This window comes from Achroia grisella, unplaced genomic scaffold (assembly GCF_030625045.1).
Source record: "Achroia grisella isolate CSIRO2021 unplaced genomic scaffold, CSIRO_AGI_Agris_v1 utg821, whole genome shotgun sequence".
Classification (NCBI taxonomy): Eukaryota; Metazoa; Arthropoda; class Insecta; order Lepidoptera; family Pyralidae; genus Achroia; species Achroia grisella.
Window position 1 is genome coordinate 3865912 of NW_026713035.1, and position 17040 is coordinate 3882951.

Consider the following 17040-nt stretch of genomic DNA (forward strand, 5'->3'; position numbering starts at 1 on the left):
CATAGTAGGTCACCTAAGTCACCTTCAAAGGTTGAAAATTAGTCACTACCACAGTTAATTTCACAGTCACAGATCCTCCTAGAAATCACAGAGTACGTATGTATATTTATAAATATCGAATAATAAATATTGATGTTGGAAAATATAGTTGTTTCCTCTTGTACCTATACGTTTTTAGGATTTAAGTTCTATTCGTCATTGTTATCGTATTCTTAATATCAAATTATTAATTTATTCACTAAACGATGACGATTGTTAATCGAACATCCCTAAGTTACTAGTATTGTTGTTAATAGTCGTATCATATCTGAAAATAACGTAGTGATTACTTTCTCGGTGACCTAAGTGTACGTACAAAACACAACCACAAATTTTTCGTATGCAGCAAGCCTAATCATAGACATGTCTTGATCATATTTTGACTGAGTGACTGAGCTTAAATTATTAAAGTTTTTTTTAAGTATTCTCACGCTGCTGGCCTTTAGAGTTTCGTCAGAACAAAATGGTAGAGTCCAAATCCAGAGGAACTTATGGAAGGCAAATTGTTAGAAAATATGTTATTGTTAGATTCAAACTTCGGCTGAGGCCATTGTACTAATTTCAATCCTATTTGGAATGGAATAGGAGATATTGCGAGGCAAAATAATACATGCATGCATATATTTTTTTATTAAATTAATACTTATAAATATACATATTCTTCTACACAATTTCCTAATTAACATAATGACATTTGAAAATGTATCGCGTGTTGAATATGCCATTTAATCTTAATTTTACATACTATAGTAATTTTGGTAAAGAGACATATTAGGGTTGTAGTAAAAATTCTTGAACTCTTCTGTTGAAATCCTCTGCGTACTTGATGTGTATGTTATGCTTGCCCTTTGGGTACTTGTACAATCTGAAAATAAAATATATGCTAAGTACTATATTATCTATTTATATTATAGTAGAGAGCATCGTAGTTCAGTAGTTTAACCTCTTTAGATCGAAAAATTAAAGGTCTTAAATTATAGGCTATTCGACAACATTAAGAGAGTAATGTAACAGCAGCAACGATAAAAATGTCAAAAGCTAACGTTTTTTTTAAAGTACAGTCCGTTAAATCTTCTTGTATGTGTTTAAGAATGGCCTGAGGCGGACCACGTACGTGCTTTAATATACCACCCATAGTCTGCGGATCGCCGGTTGTTCTAAGTAGAACAGGAAAAGATAATATAATAGCCTCAGGACAATTCACACAACGCCATCTAGACCCAAGTTAAGCTAGCTAAAGCTTGTGTTATGGGTACTAGATAACTGATATAAACACATAGATACTTTTGTTTCGTAAATACATATATATATATATTATACATAGAAAACACCCAGACCGATACAAACAATCATACTCATGAATACAAATGATTGTGCCGTGCGAGGAATCGAACCCACCGAGGTCGTCTAGCGGTATAGCACACGAGGAGGAAAAGATATGGAGAGGATATCGTTCTATCTTTATGTTACCTTGAGTTTTCAATATGTGTCTGCAGATAAGATGCGTGCATAGTTTCCACTATCGGGTCTTTCTCTCCATATAGTATTAACGTGGGACATTTAATTTCCTTCAAACGATCAGAGCAAATGTTACCTTCTCTAGTTTTTAATACAGAGTATATTGCATTATCCGTCCATTTGGCCCAATAACTTCCGAATTTCTCTCCATACAATTCTAACATCGGATTTTTAAGATTGTCAGACCATACATCTAGATCTCTAAATTCTGGAAACGAGAAGCAGTATTGTAAGGTTTTTAATGGATTAACCATTTAATGCAGTATCCGTCTGCGCTACCGGTTAACTTTAATTCTGGAAACGAGGTGTTATTAGAACTATTGTAAGAGCTTTTTTAATGGATCATAATGTAATGGAGTACCCGCTTTCGCAAAAGGATTACGTTAGCGGTGTACTAGTAGAGGAGGGTGTATGGTGAGAAAGGGAGTAAATAACGACATGTCTACAAACAGAGATGAATGGAAGAGAAAAACATATTACGCCGACCCCAAATAAATGGGATAAGAAGAAGCAGATAATGATGATGATGTACTAGTAGAGGATGATAAGATGAGCATGAGGTAGGGTCAGTTTGGCCATCGTTGTAAATTCACAAGGAATTATTACGATTTAGAGAGGTCGTTCTCGTGGATGTCAAGCTGCATGGTACATTGCTAGCAATGGAGTCAGTAGTCCACATTACCAACAATCCCCTTCTCCAGTATTGTAAGCGTTATAATATATGATTGTTTCACAATTATGGAGACCATCAACTAAAGGGGTTTTTTTCTGATTTTAATGAAACTGCATAGTGGTGTACGCTACTTCGTTTCAATGTGGATACTTACTATCATATACCGCAATTTCATGTGGTAGGATGAACGCCTTGCTCCCCCAAATTACCAGTTTTTCAGTCACTTCTGGATGTTTCGAAGTAAGAATCATACTAACTATCCCGCCGTCACACCATCCCAAAATTGAGTATGTTGGAAGTTTTAAAGCCTTTAACAATTAATAAAGCCTTGAAACATATAGATACATATATATATAACTTCTTTTGTGGTAGGCCTTAACTTTGTAGAAGTCATCAGCGTGGGCACTCCTATCTCATATATGCAGACTACGCAAATCAATCAGTCAATGAAAAACTCTAGATCACTCTACTATATTAATTTAATTGCTATATCTTACCCTTCAAGCGGGTGATAGCTTACCAAGGAAATTGCTTGGCTGCACAGGCGAGGCAGAGGTACGCGCACACAATTTTATAAATAATTAAAATCTACCATGGTCGTAAATATAATTTCGCTGGATATTTAGCTGACTATCCTTAGTCATTAGCGCTGTAAAAAATTTACTGGTTAAAAAATATCGGTTGGATATAACACAACACTCTACGTTGTGGGGCATAAGAATTTTAGAAAGGCTGAGGTGAGGCACCGCAGAAAAAAGGTTGGCTTAAATCATACTGACCTTCATCAATTCATATGCACAATCAGCGTCCCTCTCATAAAAATCAGCCGGGAAATCTCTGTCGGGGGGTCTGCTATTCCCATAACCAGGGGGGTCCCACAGAACCAACGTGAATTTCTCCCGGTCAAACCCTTCCACTTGTAGTTTGAAATTTGTCCATATGGACCCATAAGCACCTGGCACGAACAGCAAGTTGCGTGGTCCATTCCCGACTTTTAAGTAATTGATATAATAATCCCCAATTTTTATTTTCTGCTCACGAAACATTGTAACGCTAGTTTCTTTTCTTACGTTTAAATTACTTTTTGGTTCTGAATTGACAGTGCGTTTCATGGAGTCAAGAGCAATTAGTAATAATGGAATAGTATATTAGACGTCATAGAGTTGTGAGTGTATTTGTTAGTATTTTGGGTATATTTATACTCATAAACCGATTACATCGCGTGATTAGTAATAAACAGAATCATCCTTATCTTTATATATAATATCGTGATGAGATAAAATTGTCTGTGTGTCAGGTGCCACATAAAAGTGTACCAAGTTAATCTATATATTATTTTTAATATTTAAATTTAGGCTTGTATGATGTAGTATTAAAATTTACATACATATTCACTTACATTTTCACCCTTCTACCACCCTATTATTTATAGAAACATAGTTCTTAAATTTATATAGCAAACAAACGTTCGGCTGGTCAGCTAATTTCTTTATAGAACAGATTGCATCATATGCTTTATTTATTGTTTTTTTAACAATCATCAAATATTGCGAGTAGCTACAATAGTACCAGAAGTCGCGGGTACAACTAGTCAAATAATATACTCTTTATTATTTCTACATACAATAAAAACGTAATGTTATTATCTTTGGCTTCACCAAATACAATAAAATAGTAAAATCTTCTATTTTATATCTTATCTCTAAAATATCTTATGTACATATAATGAAATCGTAAAGAGGCGATCTGTGTTAAAGCGCGTGGACGAATTAGAAACCAATTTTATAGAATACATTTTTCAATAATACCAATATGCAGGCAAAGTACCCTTTAAACCTACACCCAGGCCACAACTTCTAAGAACTGCTCGGAGTTTCCCTCTCTGTGCTAGGTCAATCTTCATATGGTCACTTGTAGAGGAAAATAGCGTGATTGATATCTGGTGAATGGAGGGAAGGAGATTGCCAGTAACGTGGATTAATAACTCCATTGGTAGCAATGTATGGTACAGTCAGGTTGCCCTGGGAGGGAGGGGGGGGGGCGGTTCCCATGAAACCATCATCTATAAATTTCTAGTGAATTTACCACGATGGACTAACTGACCTGTCCTCATGTTCATCTTCTCATCCTCCACTGGTGCCCCGCCAGCGTAAACTGTTAGTGCAGGAGGGTTTACGGAGGGGCGAATTCACTATGATAAGGTAAGAAACCTAATTTTAACTTCACGCTTTCATCCTTTATTGGTGTGAGTGGGATCACCACCTCAAATTAACAATAAAAAAAAAACAAGATATAAAGCGTATAACACAAATGTCACAACACTAGTTTTATTAAAACAAATTTAAATACTTTATAATAAAATTGATTTATAATTGATTTGTGTTTTAAGGTCAATGAGATAAGGTAGCAGAAGTCACAAGTAGGTATTTTGTTCTACATATTTATTAATTAATTATGTATTTAGAGAAACGCCCACGTGCTCAGAGGTGTGATAATAAAATGATGTTTTGATGATGATGAGTTTCATATATAATTACACCGATATTGTAATTTTCAAAAGATTATTAAAAAAATTAGATTTAAGAGTTTTATGAATATGATTATTCAGTTTTTTTTTATGGATAATAATGGAATGATGGCATATAAAGATTGAGCACCAGTGGAGGATAAGACGAGCGTTGTGACAAATTTATTAGGAATTCTGGAATGATCGTTTCTAAGCGGAACTGTATGGAGGTCAACCAGACATGCTACATTGGGGTCATCAGTCCAAAATTTTAGTAATGTGGACTACATTACTAACAATCCCATTTCTCCCCAGTTTTCTATGTTTTTAGCGTAAAGTCATTACCACTAATATAGATAAATAATGATTGGAGTTACTGTTACAATTTTTTATTGTTTTTCGTTTTTGGTTTACTACTATAATTCTGTTGGCCCCAGCTGGCCTTTACAGCTTCACCAGACGATAGAGGGCGAGTGCAGATACGATACGAGGGCTATAGCACTCTAAACTCGCGAAAGGAGTTATGGAGCGGCTAAAGGCCAAATCTAGCCTGTCGAAATCGACTTTACTCTGTGGACACCGCTAGGGGTTCAAACCTCGGTTCAGGCCGTCGTAATTTCGATCCCTGTTTGAATTAAACAGGGGATTGATCGGAACGGGTTTTAATTAAATGTAAAAATGTGGTCTTAAATAATTTCAATAAAAATATTGTACCACGTTTAAGAAGCTATGTTCTAACGGCTGTATAGTAGTATCGTAGATAAGATAAAATTACATAGTAATACTATGTAATATTATGTTATCTGTGGTAATACTATCATTGTTTGCTTATACTTTTAATAGTATCGCGTGCCGCGTGCGTTACGAAACTAGGAACTATCTTGACCGATTTCTCGTATATAGACTCTGAGAGATGAAAATAAGGAGTTAGATTTAAATAAATTTACAAATGAGTCCACATGCGATTTCATACAAGTCCTAACATATTTTGTCATAGTCTCCTAATAGAGTATACTAAATAAACAGTTTAGTATAATAGATTATTAGATTTCTTTCTGTTGAGTTGTGATGTTTTTTATTGCTTTGTATTATAGAAAAAAATCTGTTTAAAGAAAATTTTCAAAATAACATAATAGAATTAAAATGTATAATACATAATAAACATTTGAATTATTAAATGTTTATTAAGTTATACAAATCGTTGATGTGGTCCTCATAAGTTCATAAAAATAAAAAAATATCATTGAAAATATTTATTATATTCGAGTATTTCATAATACTGTGTACAAGCAAAAGTAAAGGTTATCATTATTAATAATAGAATTAAAAAAATATTAATCAGGTGTTGCCAATACAATGTTATTTCCAACAAAGCGTTTTCTAGGAAATATTTTATACATACAGTATGAAATATTCCTGCACTTACTGATAAATTGCACCGGCTTTTTCAGTGCATTTTCACATTTTAATACCCTGTGGTCAATGAACAGTTTCTATAAAACTAATTAGAATTAAAAATTTGTATTGGTGTTAAAGTTTTTTAATCTTATAAAATTCAATACATGAATTAAAATAAAATAATGAAGTTTTGCATAGAACTTTGTACACTAGCGCCATAGCATACTTGCTTCTTGTGTAATGTCATAGAATAACTATTAGAAGAATAACTAGAAGAATTAGAAATAGTTATTCTAAGGTAATGCTAATGCTGTGTTAGAATGCAAAATAGTAAATTATATGGTCGGCCCCTAAGTAGATGTACATGATATATGAAGTTTTATAAAACACTTTAAAAGAATAAGAACTCTTAAAAAAGTTCCCACAAATGGAAGTGTTTTTTATGGGTTTAACACTATAATTGCAAATGTTAAAAAATATAACTGTTTTAGCACCGGAGGGCAATCTGTCATTCAAACAGCAAATTTTTTTTCTGACCACTCTAATGCTGTTGGCCTCACCTGGCCTTAGGGGGCGAGTGCAGATAGCACTCCAAACCAAACGGAAGAACTTATAGAGCGGCTGAAGGCCAACTACCGCCTGACGGATACACCTTTAATCTGAGGGCATCTCAGCTTAGCCGTCATAATTTAGATCAAAAACTGGTAGGTATTCTATGTATATTATACCGATTTCATTATGTAACTTAACTTTACATATATTAGTACTTTGCTAGTAGTTTGTATAATCAAATTATATATAGTTATATATGAATGAGGCGGTTGTAAGATAAAAATTAACTATTGAAACTTATTCGAGTAAACGTCAATAGATATAAGCTATTCTATTCTACTTAGGGGCAGCCCTTATTTTTATAGTAAACTGAGCACCGACTTCACTACACTATAAGTTAGTCTAATTCCCCGGCGTTGCACGCATCTTCGTAGCTCTTGCCTCTCTGTTCCGGATCCAGTTTGATCATGTCATCGATGCGTAGGATGGTGATGGCAGCTTCTGTTGCGAACTTGAGGGACTTTATCTTGGAGATGGCCGGTTCTAGCACGCCAGCGGCTAAGTTATCGCGGAGTGACCCTTCCGCGAGATCTAGACCTACCCATTTGAGGTTCGCATGTTCAACCTGGAAACACAATTAATAGTATAACAGCTATGAAGTAAAACACTTAACAAAATTAATTTCGACGTCTTTGCGTAGCGAGTTACTATAACAAGGCCCCAAAAAGATGAAAGTTGAGATCTGGCAAACAATAAAATGTTTGTGTCAATTGAATTTCTGGTTATGAAATACCGATAAAAATCCTAAATTTAAACGACAGACGGCGCTGTCAATAACATCTACCACATTGGATTCCAATATCCACATTTCTATGTTCATTCTATGTTTCTGGTTAACGCAAAAGGTTGCGTTAACCAGAAAGTCGACAGTTGTAAATGCCACAGACTATTCCATCTGATATAATAGCCAGTGAATATGTATTATGGTCAAAATACTTTTTCTATACTACAATGGTGGCAAACAAGCATACGCCCCATCTGATTACCATAGCCTATGGACGCCTATGACATCAGGGGAATCGCATGCGCGATGCCAACCCTTAAAAAATCTTAATATACCCTTCTTGACAAAACCCCGTGCTGAGGTCTCGGGAGAAAACCTCGGCCAGTAGTTCATTCCACATTCTAAGAGTATACTGGAAGAAGCTCCTTTAAAACCGCACTGTCCGAGACCACTTAGGTTCCATAGTGTGGAGATGAATTACTTGTTGATGACGAGCGGCGCGATGGTAAAAGGTAGTCACGACGAGATTGAGCGAACATTTACCTTAGTTTGTGATGAATTGTGGTAGGCGCGTAGTTTCGCTACAAGGTCGGTGGCATCCCGAGCCGCGTTTACTGCTAGTGTCTTCGGTATCACCAGGAGAGATTGCGCGAATGCCGCAATGGCCAATTGTTCCCGGGAACTCTGTGGAATTTAATAATCGTTTTATACATTAACAAATATATGTAAAACAATGTATCTAACAATAGACAATTAAGGTATTTTGTTACGTGTTCCTGCTAAAATAAATAAGGTTGGATACCTTAAGGGGTAGTAGTATTAAGTACCATACTGTTTGAAATATAAGTATCTAACGAACTTGTTCTGCACTCCTTCCAACATAACATTGTATTTAGTTTCATGTGTAAGTCAAATAACTGCGTTATTTCCTTCTTACAAAATAATAATAGCGTTGATATTTGATACAAAATTGCGAATTCTTCTTAGAATGAACGGCGCACGGCGCGTCGTGTGCCGACCAATCCATTTCGTGCAGTGCAGTACGACTGCGTACTACGCACTACGTACTACGTACCAGCGTGGTGGCGAAGTTCTCCAGGTAGATGGAGAGCGCGGCCTCGACGGCGCCGCCGCCGGGCACCAGGCGGCCCGACTCGAGCACGCGCCGCACGGCGCACAGCGCGTCGTGCGCCGACCGCTCCATCTCGTGCAGTACGACTGCGTACTACGCACTACGTACTACGTACCAGCGTGGTGGCGAAGTTCTCCAGGTAGATGGAGAGCGCGGCCTCGACGGCGCCGCCGCCGGGCACCAGGCGGCCCGACTCGAGCACGCGCCGCACGGCGCACAGCGCGTCGTGCGCCGACCGCTCCATCTCGTGCAGTACGACTGCGTACTACGTACCAGCGTGGTGGCGAAGTTCTCCAGGTAGATGGAGAGCGCGGCCTCGACGGCGCCGCCGCCGGGCACCAGGCGGCCCGACTCGAGCACGCGCCGCACGGCGCACAGCGCGTCGTGCGCCGACCGCTCCATCTCGTGCAGTACGACTGCGTACTACGCACTACGTACTACGTACCAGCGTGGTGGCGAAGTTCTCCAGGTAGATGGAGAGCGCGGCCTCGACGGCGCCGCCGCCGGGCACCAGGCGGCCCGACTCGAGCACGCGCCGCACGGCGCACAGCGCGTCGTGCGCCGACCGCTCCATCTCGTGCAGTACGACTGCGTACTACGTACCAGCGTGGTGGCGAAGTTCTCCAGGTAGATGGAGAGCGCGGCCTCGACGGCGCCGCCGCCGGGCACCAGGCGGCCCGACTCGAGCACGCGCCGCACGGCGCACAGCGCGTCGTGCGCCGACCGCTCCATCTCGTCGCAGTACGCGTCCGTCGGCCCGCGCAGTATCAGCGATGCCGCCGTGCGAGCGGTAGGCCTATTGCATAATAACATCATAAGACAAGTTCCTAATCGACTGTAAATCTGGACGAGATAGAGACATAGATATTTGAATCCAAAATGGAAGGGTAACAATTTACCGCCGTTACTTATTTTGGTTTGTTAAAGGTTTTCCTGTGACTTGAGTCATGCTTCATAAGACAAGTCCGTAAACGACTGTAAACCCAAATGAGATTATAAGAGACAGGTAGGTTCTACCTACCTATTTGAATCCAAAATGGCAGGGCATCATTTTATCACCGTTAATTAATTTGGTTTTTTACCAATTTTTCTGTGACTGGAGTTTCATGAACAACCCTAAACGAGTGTAAACCTAGATGAAATAGTTAAAAGAATATTTGGTAGAATGGCAGATCGCCAATTTACCACCGTCCAATTAGTATGATTTGTCGGTGTTTCTATGACCGGAGATACATCACAACTTTAAACCCATCTTGCTGAATAATTGATATGGTTTCAGGGCAAGTTGTAGAAGAAAAGTGGTATGTTACTATGGATGTTTTCAAATCCTTGCAGCTAACTAAACCCTTTCCCACTAACCCTGTCATTACACTACATTGTCCTAGTTTGAACACTAAAGTATGAAAAGACTAAAGCCAGTTTTTGAAAACAAACAGATTTAAAATTTACTTTAGAAAAGCTCTCAATCCACAGAAAATAGATTCAGTACATGATAAGGTGCCACCGCCAATTGGCATACTCGTAGATATATAAAAAATTAATATAATTTCTGTAGGTTCTTATAAAAGCTACTAACAATAATGCTTCTCAGTTAATAGCATAAAAATTGTATGGTCACAAATGTAAAGAACAGTACTTTAATTAAGGCAAAGCCAGTCAAAACTAGTTAGTCAATTACAAAATATCTACAATTCTTTAACAAAAAAAAAAAAAAATATATATATATATATATATAAAGTAAAATTCAACATACCCCTTAATTAAGATGAGTTGATCATCACAAATCTGCTCTTGGACCACTTCAGCCGCCTCACCAATCATGCTTGCCTCGAAAACTTCCTCTCCTGAATTGAAATTTTGTTTTCAGAATATTATACATCTACACATAGTATAGAATAAAGTTGCTTCCGCTGTCTGATCGCTTAGATCTTATAAACTACGCAACGGATTTTAATGCAATTTTACTAATAGATAGTGATTCAAGAGGAAAGTTTATATGTATAACATTATATTCATGTACACCCGTGCGCTGAGCTTCTTGTCAGTTCTTCTAATCACGAAAACATTCCGAACTGACGGTAGATTTGAAATATCATAAGAGTCTGTAATAGACCTACATGAATAAAGATATTTTGAATTTGAATTTGAATGCGTTTTGTGAATGCTAATAATATTGTTATTCTATGGTTTTGTTACTTTATTGAGAAATAGCTGTGCTCACGGTTTTACCTTACCCTAATTATTATTGTGATGTATAAGCTTTATTATTGTAGTGTCATTAAAATCCATTCAGTAGTAAAAAAACAACCATCCATACACACTGACACACTTCCGCGTATATAACTTTTTTTAATGGATGATAATGGTATGGTTCACCCGCCTGCACTAAGGCTTTACGCAGGCGGGGAACAGAGGAGGAATAGAATAGAATAGAATAGAAAATCATTTATTCAAATAAAATTACATTGAAGCACTTTTGAATAGTCATTACATTTTTTAATCTACCGCTCGTTCGGAAAGCTGTCTCATCACAAGAAGAACGAGCAAGAAACTTGCGTGTTGCTCTTTTAAATAATTTTACGATTACTTTACATTTTTAAGTTTAAGTGTAAAGTTAAAGGATAGGATGAGCATGAGGTCAGGTCCAGTTAGCCCATCGTAAATCCACCAGGAATTTATTACGATGGTTTCCAGGGGAAACTCGTTTATACTATTAGTAGATACAACAACTTACCCTCCATGTTAGTAAGGGATGTCAAGAACGCAGCACCGGTAGCTTTCGCAATCCTTTTGAGGTCAGCCTTTTTGCATCGCCTGACGCCCATAGCGCCGGCTTCAACGAAATACTTGAGGCAGAGATCATCAATACCGCCACTGCAGAGTATGACGTTTACTCCTGTCGCCAGAATCTTTTGAAGACGCTCCTTGGTGATATCCAGTTCTCTGGCTCGAATAGCTTCTAGTTTTTCCGGGTCAGTGACCAGCACCTTTGCGAGTTATGTTGTAAAAGTAAGTAAGATATTATTCAAAGCCATATAAACTAATTTCCAATAATTAATAATTTGAAATTGGAAGAGAGGAGCATCGCGATGTTTTTAAAGTAAAAAATGGAAGTGTTTGGATTCTAATTTATTTATTAGCAAAAAATAATGTTTATAATTAAGCTACCTATTTGAATTATATTATTTTTTTACTAAGAAAATTGAAGGGGCGCCTAATTTCCAGCTGTCTCCAAGCGGGGATAGGCCATGCTACGCCACTGCATTTAGTAGTGGATAATGAGATTTACGAAGGAAATGTTACCATATTTTATGCACGCTTGTGTGAATAAAATATTTGTTTAGGGCATTGTTTTATGGTTGTATTTTTATTGTATTGCTATTGTTCTGTTTCATTGAGATAAGTACTTTTATTTTCTTTAGTAATTTACATTTAAAAAAAATATTTGTGAAATATCCTTCTATATTTATTATAAATTTGTATCTATCTAAATGCAAAAGTAACTCTGTCTCTCTATCGCGCTTTCACATCCAAATTACTGAACCGTTTTAAATAAAATTTGGTACACAGATACTCCGAGACCCTTTTTCGCATTAAAATGTAGCTACTTTTTAATGCGAAAAAAAGAGTTTAAAGAGGAGATATAAGGTTGTATGGAAGTATCGTCATTATCAAAGCTTGAAACTTATATATTACTTAATCAACGGCCTGAAAAAGACGGTTGATTAAATATAAATAAATATGACATTCAAATTTGTAAACATTTTATCTTTAAGGGGGTAAAATAAAATAGGGGATGTGAGTCGTTGCGTCTATACCACACGGACGAAGTCACACAGCTAGTATAAAATAAATACTCACTTGAACACCCATCTTCATCTTAGTTTTCTGTAATGAGAAGTCTAAACACGCTATCTTCGCGTTAAGAATCTTCTTCGGCATGGCTTGGGAAGCGACTGTGCAGTTGAGAGCATAACCCTTCACAAGTACACTCTCCCTTGCACTGCGACCGTGAGCTTTGAGTATATTCACGGCTTTGATTGGATATTGAGCATTCCCTTTGGAGTCTGTGATTTTTATAGCTTGTGCTGCATCTACTATCATTTCGGAGAAGAAATCTGCATCACTGATGTGGTGGTTAAGAAATTATTGCAATATTGAGTGACCAAAGTTATTATACATCTAAATGTAGAATTTGAATTATTAGATCAAAAAAAGATCATGGTTTAGTCATTATAAAATTCAGAAATTCTAAAATGTATTCAGAAAAATACTATAAAATAGTGCATATTGAAAACAACATTTTAAAACTAGATGGAAACTAGTTTGTCAAATAATACAAGACGCTTGTTTTAGCGGTATACGGCACATAAGTATTCGAAAAGGATACGCTCCAATAAGCTTAGATGACATTGTGGTCTTCGCAGCATTAATGATGGACGGTCTGCCAAGTGATTCTACAGTAACAGTGAGGTTGTCCTGAATGTATTTCACTGCCTCCTTGCAAGCTAGACGGTAGCCAGAAATAATACTGGTTGGATGAATTTTGTTCTTTACCAGTTCATCAGCACTCTAGAAATTAAAATAAATAATTCACTATTACATAAATCTTATTATTATTAATTAATATTATAAAAGCGAAAGTTTGTTAGTATGGATGGATGTTTGTTACTCTTTCACGCCAAAACAGAATGAACAGATCTTGATGAAACTTTCATAACATATAATTTCACGCGGGTGAAAGCATGGGCACAGCTAGTATAATATATATTGTTATTTAAAGGTCCTGTGTGTTGACTGCTCTATTTTATTCTTTATTATAGAAAAGGAGAGCTTAACAACATATGGCATTCTCTACCTACTAAGTCTACTACTCTCAACTACTCTACTATAAAGGTAGCTTCAGGTATAATTAGAAAGCATTGTAGGACTGTAAGGGTGAAAAACTGGCTTACTCAGCTTGCAGAAAGCAATCAGCTCAAAAATAGTTAGTTGGGAGTTCACTCTGGATAATTTTGCAAAGAAAATTTTGGTGATATAGCAGTATACCACATCACTGGGTTCAATTCCTTTCACAGTACATTAGTAGTAATTGGTATGATTAGACCACATCACAGATATATATGCAATCATTTTATATTTTCATACTGTCAACTATTTCAGTTAAATAAATAATATAATGATCATACCCAAGACAATTCACAGAATGTCATCTAGTCTTAATGTAAGCCCAGCTTGTGTTGTGGGTGCTAGATAACTGATTTGCATATAATTTTCTTTTGAAAATACATACATAATATACATAGATCACATCCAGATAGTTTCAAACAATTATACTCCTGACTACCTTGCGAGGAATCGAACCCACAACCATTGGGATAATAAACAAATTTCTGACATTGGATGCGAAATCATAACTCTGACGGTCATTGTAAACAATACCTTAAGGAGTTCAGCTGCAATTATAACAACTGATGTAGTACCATCACCAACTTCCTCATCCTGAAGCTGTGCCAGCTCTACCAGTACTTTGGCTGCGGGGTGTTCCACTTCCAGCATCCTGTAATAAATAAAATAATGTTTAATAGTACATATTTATTTATATTATTATACTCTTTATTGAACCAGATAAATAAAAGACGGCCTTGGTGGTCTAGCAGTCTAGCCCACCGCTTTATGACCGATGGTCGCGGGTTCGATTCCTCGCACAGCACAAACATTTATATTCATGAGTATGATTGTTTGTATCGGTCTGGGTGTTTTCTATGTATAATATGTTTTCTATGTATACATACATATTATACATAGAAAACACCCAGACCACAAATTACGAAAAAAAAACAATCTATATATTTGTATCAGTTGTCTAGGTACCCATAACACAAGCTTTAGCTAGCTTAACTTGGGTCTAGATGGCGCTGTGTGAATTGTCCTAAAAAGAAAATAAAAGTAAGATAAAAGGAATCAAATAGTAGTAATAGGGTACAAAAGATGGCCTTATTACATATAGTATCTCTTCTACAGAGAAGAAAATAATTTTGAGAGGTTATACCAAATAGTTTGTTATGTTTTGTACATAAATTTTATCACAAATTAACTCTCTAGCAACAGAAACACTTATACAAAACCAAATTTGATACAAATTTGATGGCAGCAGGTTTGCTCAATATCACTATGGATTTAAATATACCCAGCAAATTGGCAAACATAGCATAGGACGGGGCGTCTATCTAGGTAGTCACAACATACATAGGGTTGCTAATAAACATTGGACAAGAAGGGCTGATGATTGTGCCCAGTGGTGTGCCTTGGTAGAGGCCAATGTCCAGCAGTGGACTGCAGTGGGCTGATGACGATGTACCCAGCAAAATGTCAGTATATGAACTTACTACCCCATCCAAAATAACAATTGTGAAGGTACATTATTATGATATTGTGACCATCTTGCAATCAATCAGACTGTGAGCAGATGTGGTATAAGTTACATCAGGTAGAGTGTGATTCTCAGTACAATCATTGTTTCTTTGGATGGTACTGATTATTCATCAGGGATTAAAAGTTGGTTGGCCATTTTAATATTTTTGAAAGCATAGTAGTACACAAAATTAGTAATTGTTAAGTGATTTTGAATAAAATACTTACTTTAATATAGTGGCTCCATCATTTGTGACTGTGACTTCACCAATATCATCTACCAGCATCTTGTCCAAACCAACTGGACCAAGTGAGCTCTTTACTATGTTAGCTATCGCTGCTGCAGCCATCACTATAGGTGAATTACCTATGTTTATTTAAGTGATATATTTTATAAGTATATATTTATTTATTTATTTATTTACTTACACAACTATTTTAAGGCCTAAGCAATACAATAGTGTATCTAATTCTATATTATACATATTAGTACAATGTTGTTTTTGTGAATTACACACAAAAAATCCGTTGTTTCTGCTATGAGAGTGGCCAGTGCGAGTGTCATGGGCGCCTTGTTTAATAAATATTTTTGAAAGCATCGTCGCCCCAGGTAGTATAAGACAACACAAAATTAGTAATTGTTATATTGCCTCATATATATGATTTTGAATAAAATACTTACTTTAATATAGTGGCTCCATCATTTGTGACTGTGACTTCACCAATATCATCTACCAGCATCTTGTCCAAACCAACTGGACCAAGTGAGCTCTTTACTATGTTAGCTATCGCTGCTGCAGCCATCACTATAGGAAACAAATTTACATGAATTACAAGATCTATGTTTATTTAAGTGATATATTTTATAAGTATATATATAGTGTAAACGATAATTAAATAATGTTGATAAAAGAACGAAATAAACTATTGATGGAGATAGCATTCAGATCTCACTGTGATCTGCAAGGAAACTGTTGTAAGAATAACATATATCACAAGATCATCTACCAATTGTCAGCTTCTTATTGCCAGGATATTATATATATGTATTTATACAAAGGAATTAGGATAATCCATATTTATTAAGACCGTCATTGTAAGTTTGATTCATTACTGCATGATCCAAATGTGTATAACTATAAGATAATAATATAAATGAATGAATATTAAATTAATTTAGATATGGGTGAATGACAAATTATTACTAATAATCAGCCAACCGCAGGCCTAGGTTATTTCTCATGTAAACTAAAGTTATATACAGCAATGTGTACTAAAATACGAATTATATGCAATTTTTAATATATCCTTATCAATTTTGGTCACTTTTATGGGATTCTTTATTGATTTATTGAAATATTAACGAAAATAAAACCATGAGTATAGTTGCATGTGATCTACCGGAACAAGAACATAGCGTGACTTTTCACATAAAATACTTACCATTCTGAGTCCTAACTGGAGCTCCCGAAGATCGTGTTCCTGCAACGGACAATGGTGCTGCGAGTGTCGACATTTTTAATATATATTTTGAAAATTAAACACAATATCCCTTTAGCAATAGCAAGTCAGTCACACTTTTGTTTCTCGAATATAGTAGCAGTGTTGCCAAATAATAAAACTAGTGTGGGATCAGGGTAGCCAACCTAAAAATATTTATGGCTTTGTAACCTAAAGTAAAAAATCTGTTAAATTATTTTATTTACAGCAACATTTGGCTGTCAAACCTCCTATATCATGTTTGTTTCCCATGTCAAAATGTCGTATATGGTTTCCCTCCTACTACAATGCTACTTTAGTTAAGCAGCACATTTCTTTCGAAGAGTGGTTAAAATACTTATTTAAATACTTTTGTGTGGAATATAAGAAATCCTTTGTTTTGACAATATTTTATTTAGTTAATTGCATTAACTACAACTTTCTTTAAGTCGTTTTGTGGACAATAATGAAATCGCCTCAGTTAGAATTAGCTATTTCTTTAGTCGTTAGTTGGTAACACTGAACATTAATTTATTATGTCTAGG

General features: G+C 36.3%; 2 protein-coding genes across 2 annotated transcripts; both read right to left on the minus strand.

Annotated features, from left to right (window-relative positions):
- Window positions 1-810: 810 nt before the first annotated feature.
- Window positions 811-3276, minus strand: LOC131852076 (valacyclovir hydrolase-like). The gene is made up of 4 exons (XM_059202697.1): window positions 3010-3276; window positions 2385-2538; window positions 1510-1765; window positions 811-904 (listed from the first exon to the last, which is right to left on the minus strand). The coding sequence occupies exons 1-4, from the start codon at window positions 3274-3276 to the stop codon at window positions 811-813; spliced, it is 771 nt and encodes a 256-aa protein (XP_059058680.1).
- A 3478-nt stretch (window positions 3277-6754) lies between these two features.
- Window positions 6755-16636, minus strand: LOC131851997 (T-complex protein 1 subunit alpha). Its single transcript, XM_059202561.1, has 10 exons — window positions 16460-16636; window positions 15699-15822; window positions 14045-14162; window positions 12993-13174; window positions 12464-12728; window positions 11337-11589; window positions 10356-10446; window positions 9206-9398; window positions 8014-8154; window positions 6755-7311 (listed from the first exon to the last, which is right to left on the minus strand). Exons 1-10 carry the CDS (start codon window positions 16530-16532, stop codon window positions 7084-7086), a joined length of 1668 nt encoding a protein of 555 aa, XP_059058544.1. The 5' UTR covers window positions 16533-16636; the 3' UTR covers window positions 6755-7083.
- Window positions 16637-17040: the final 404 nt, after the last annotated feature.

Excerpts from the sequence above, each read along its gene's own strand:
- LOC131852076 (XM_059202697.1), bottom strand. The coding sequence starts at position 3,276 with ATGTTTCGTGAGCAGAAAATAAAAATTGGGGATTATTATATCAATTAC. Across the intron at positions 2,539-3,009 it reads GTGCATATGAATTGATGAAG|GCTTTAAAACTTCCAACATA; the intron begins GTCAGTATGATT and ends TAATTGTTAAAG. Across the intron at positions 905-1,509 it reads ACACATATTGAAAACTCAAG|ATTGTACAAGTACCCAAAGG; the intron begins GTAACATAAAGA and ends TTTTATTTTCAG.
- LOC131851997 (XM_059202561.1), bottom strand. The coding sequence starts at position 16,532 with ATGTCGACACTCGCAGCACCATTGTCCGTTGCAGGAACACGATCTTCG. Across the intron at positions 12,729-12,992 it reads TCATCTAAGCTTATTGGAGC|TGATGCAGATTTCTTCTCCG; the intron begins GTATCCTTTTCG and ends CCACCACATCAG. Across the intron at positions 7,312-8,013 it reads ACAATTCATCACAAACTAAG|GTTGAACATGCGAACCTCAA; the intron begins GTAAATGTTCGC and ends TTGTGTTTCCAG.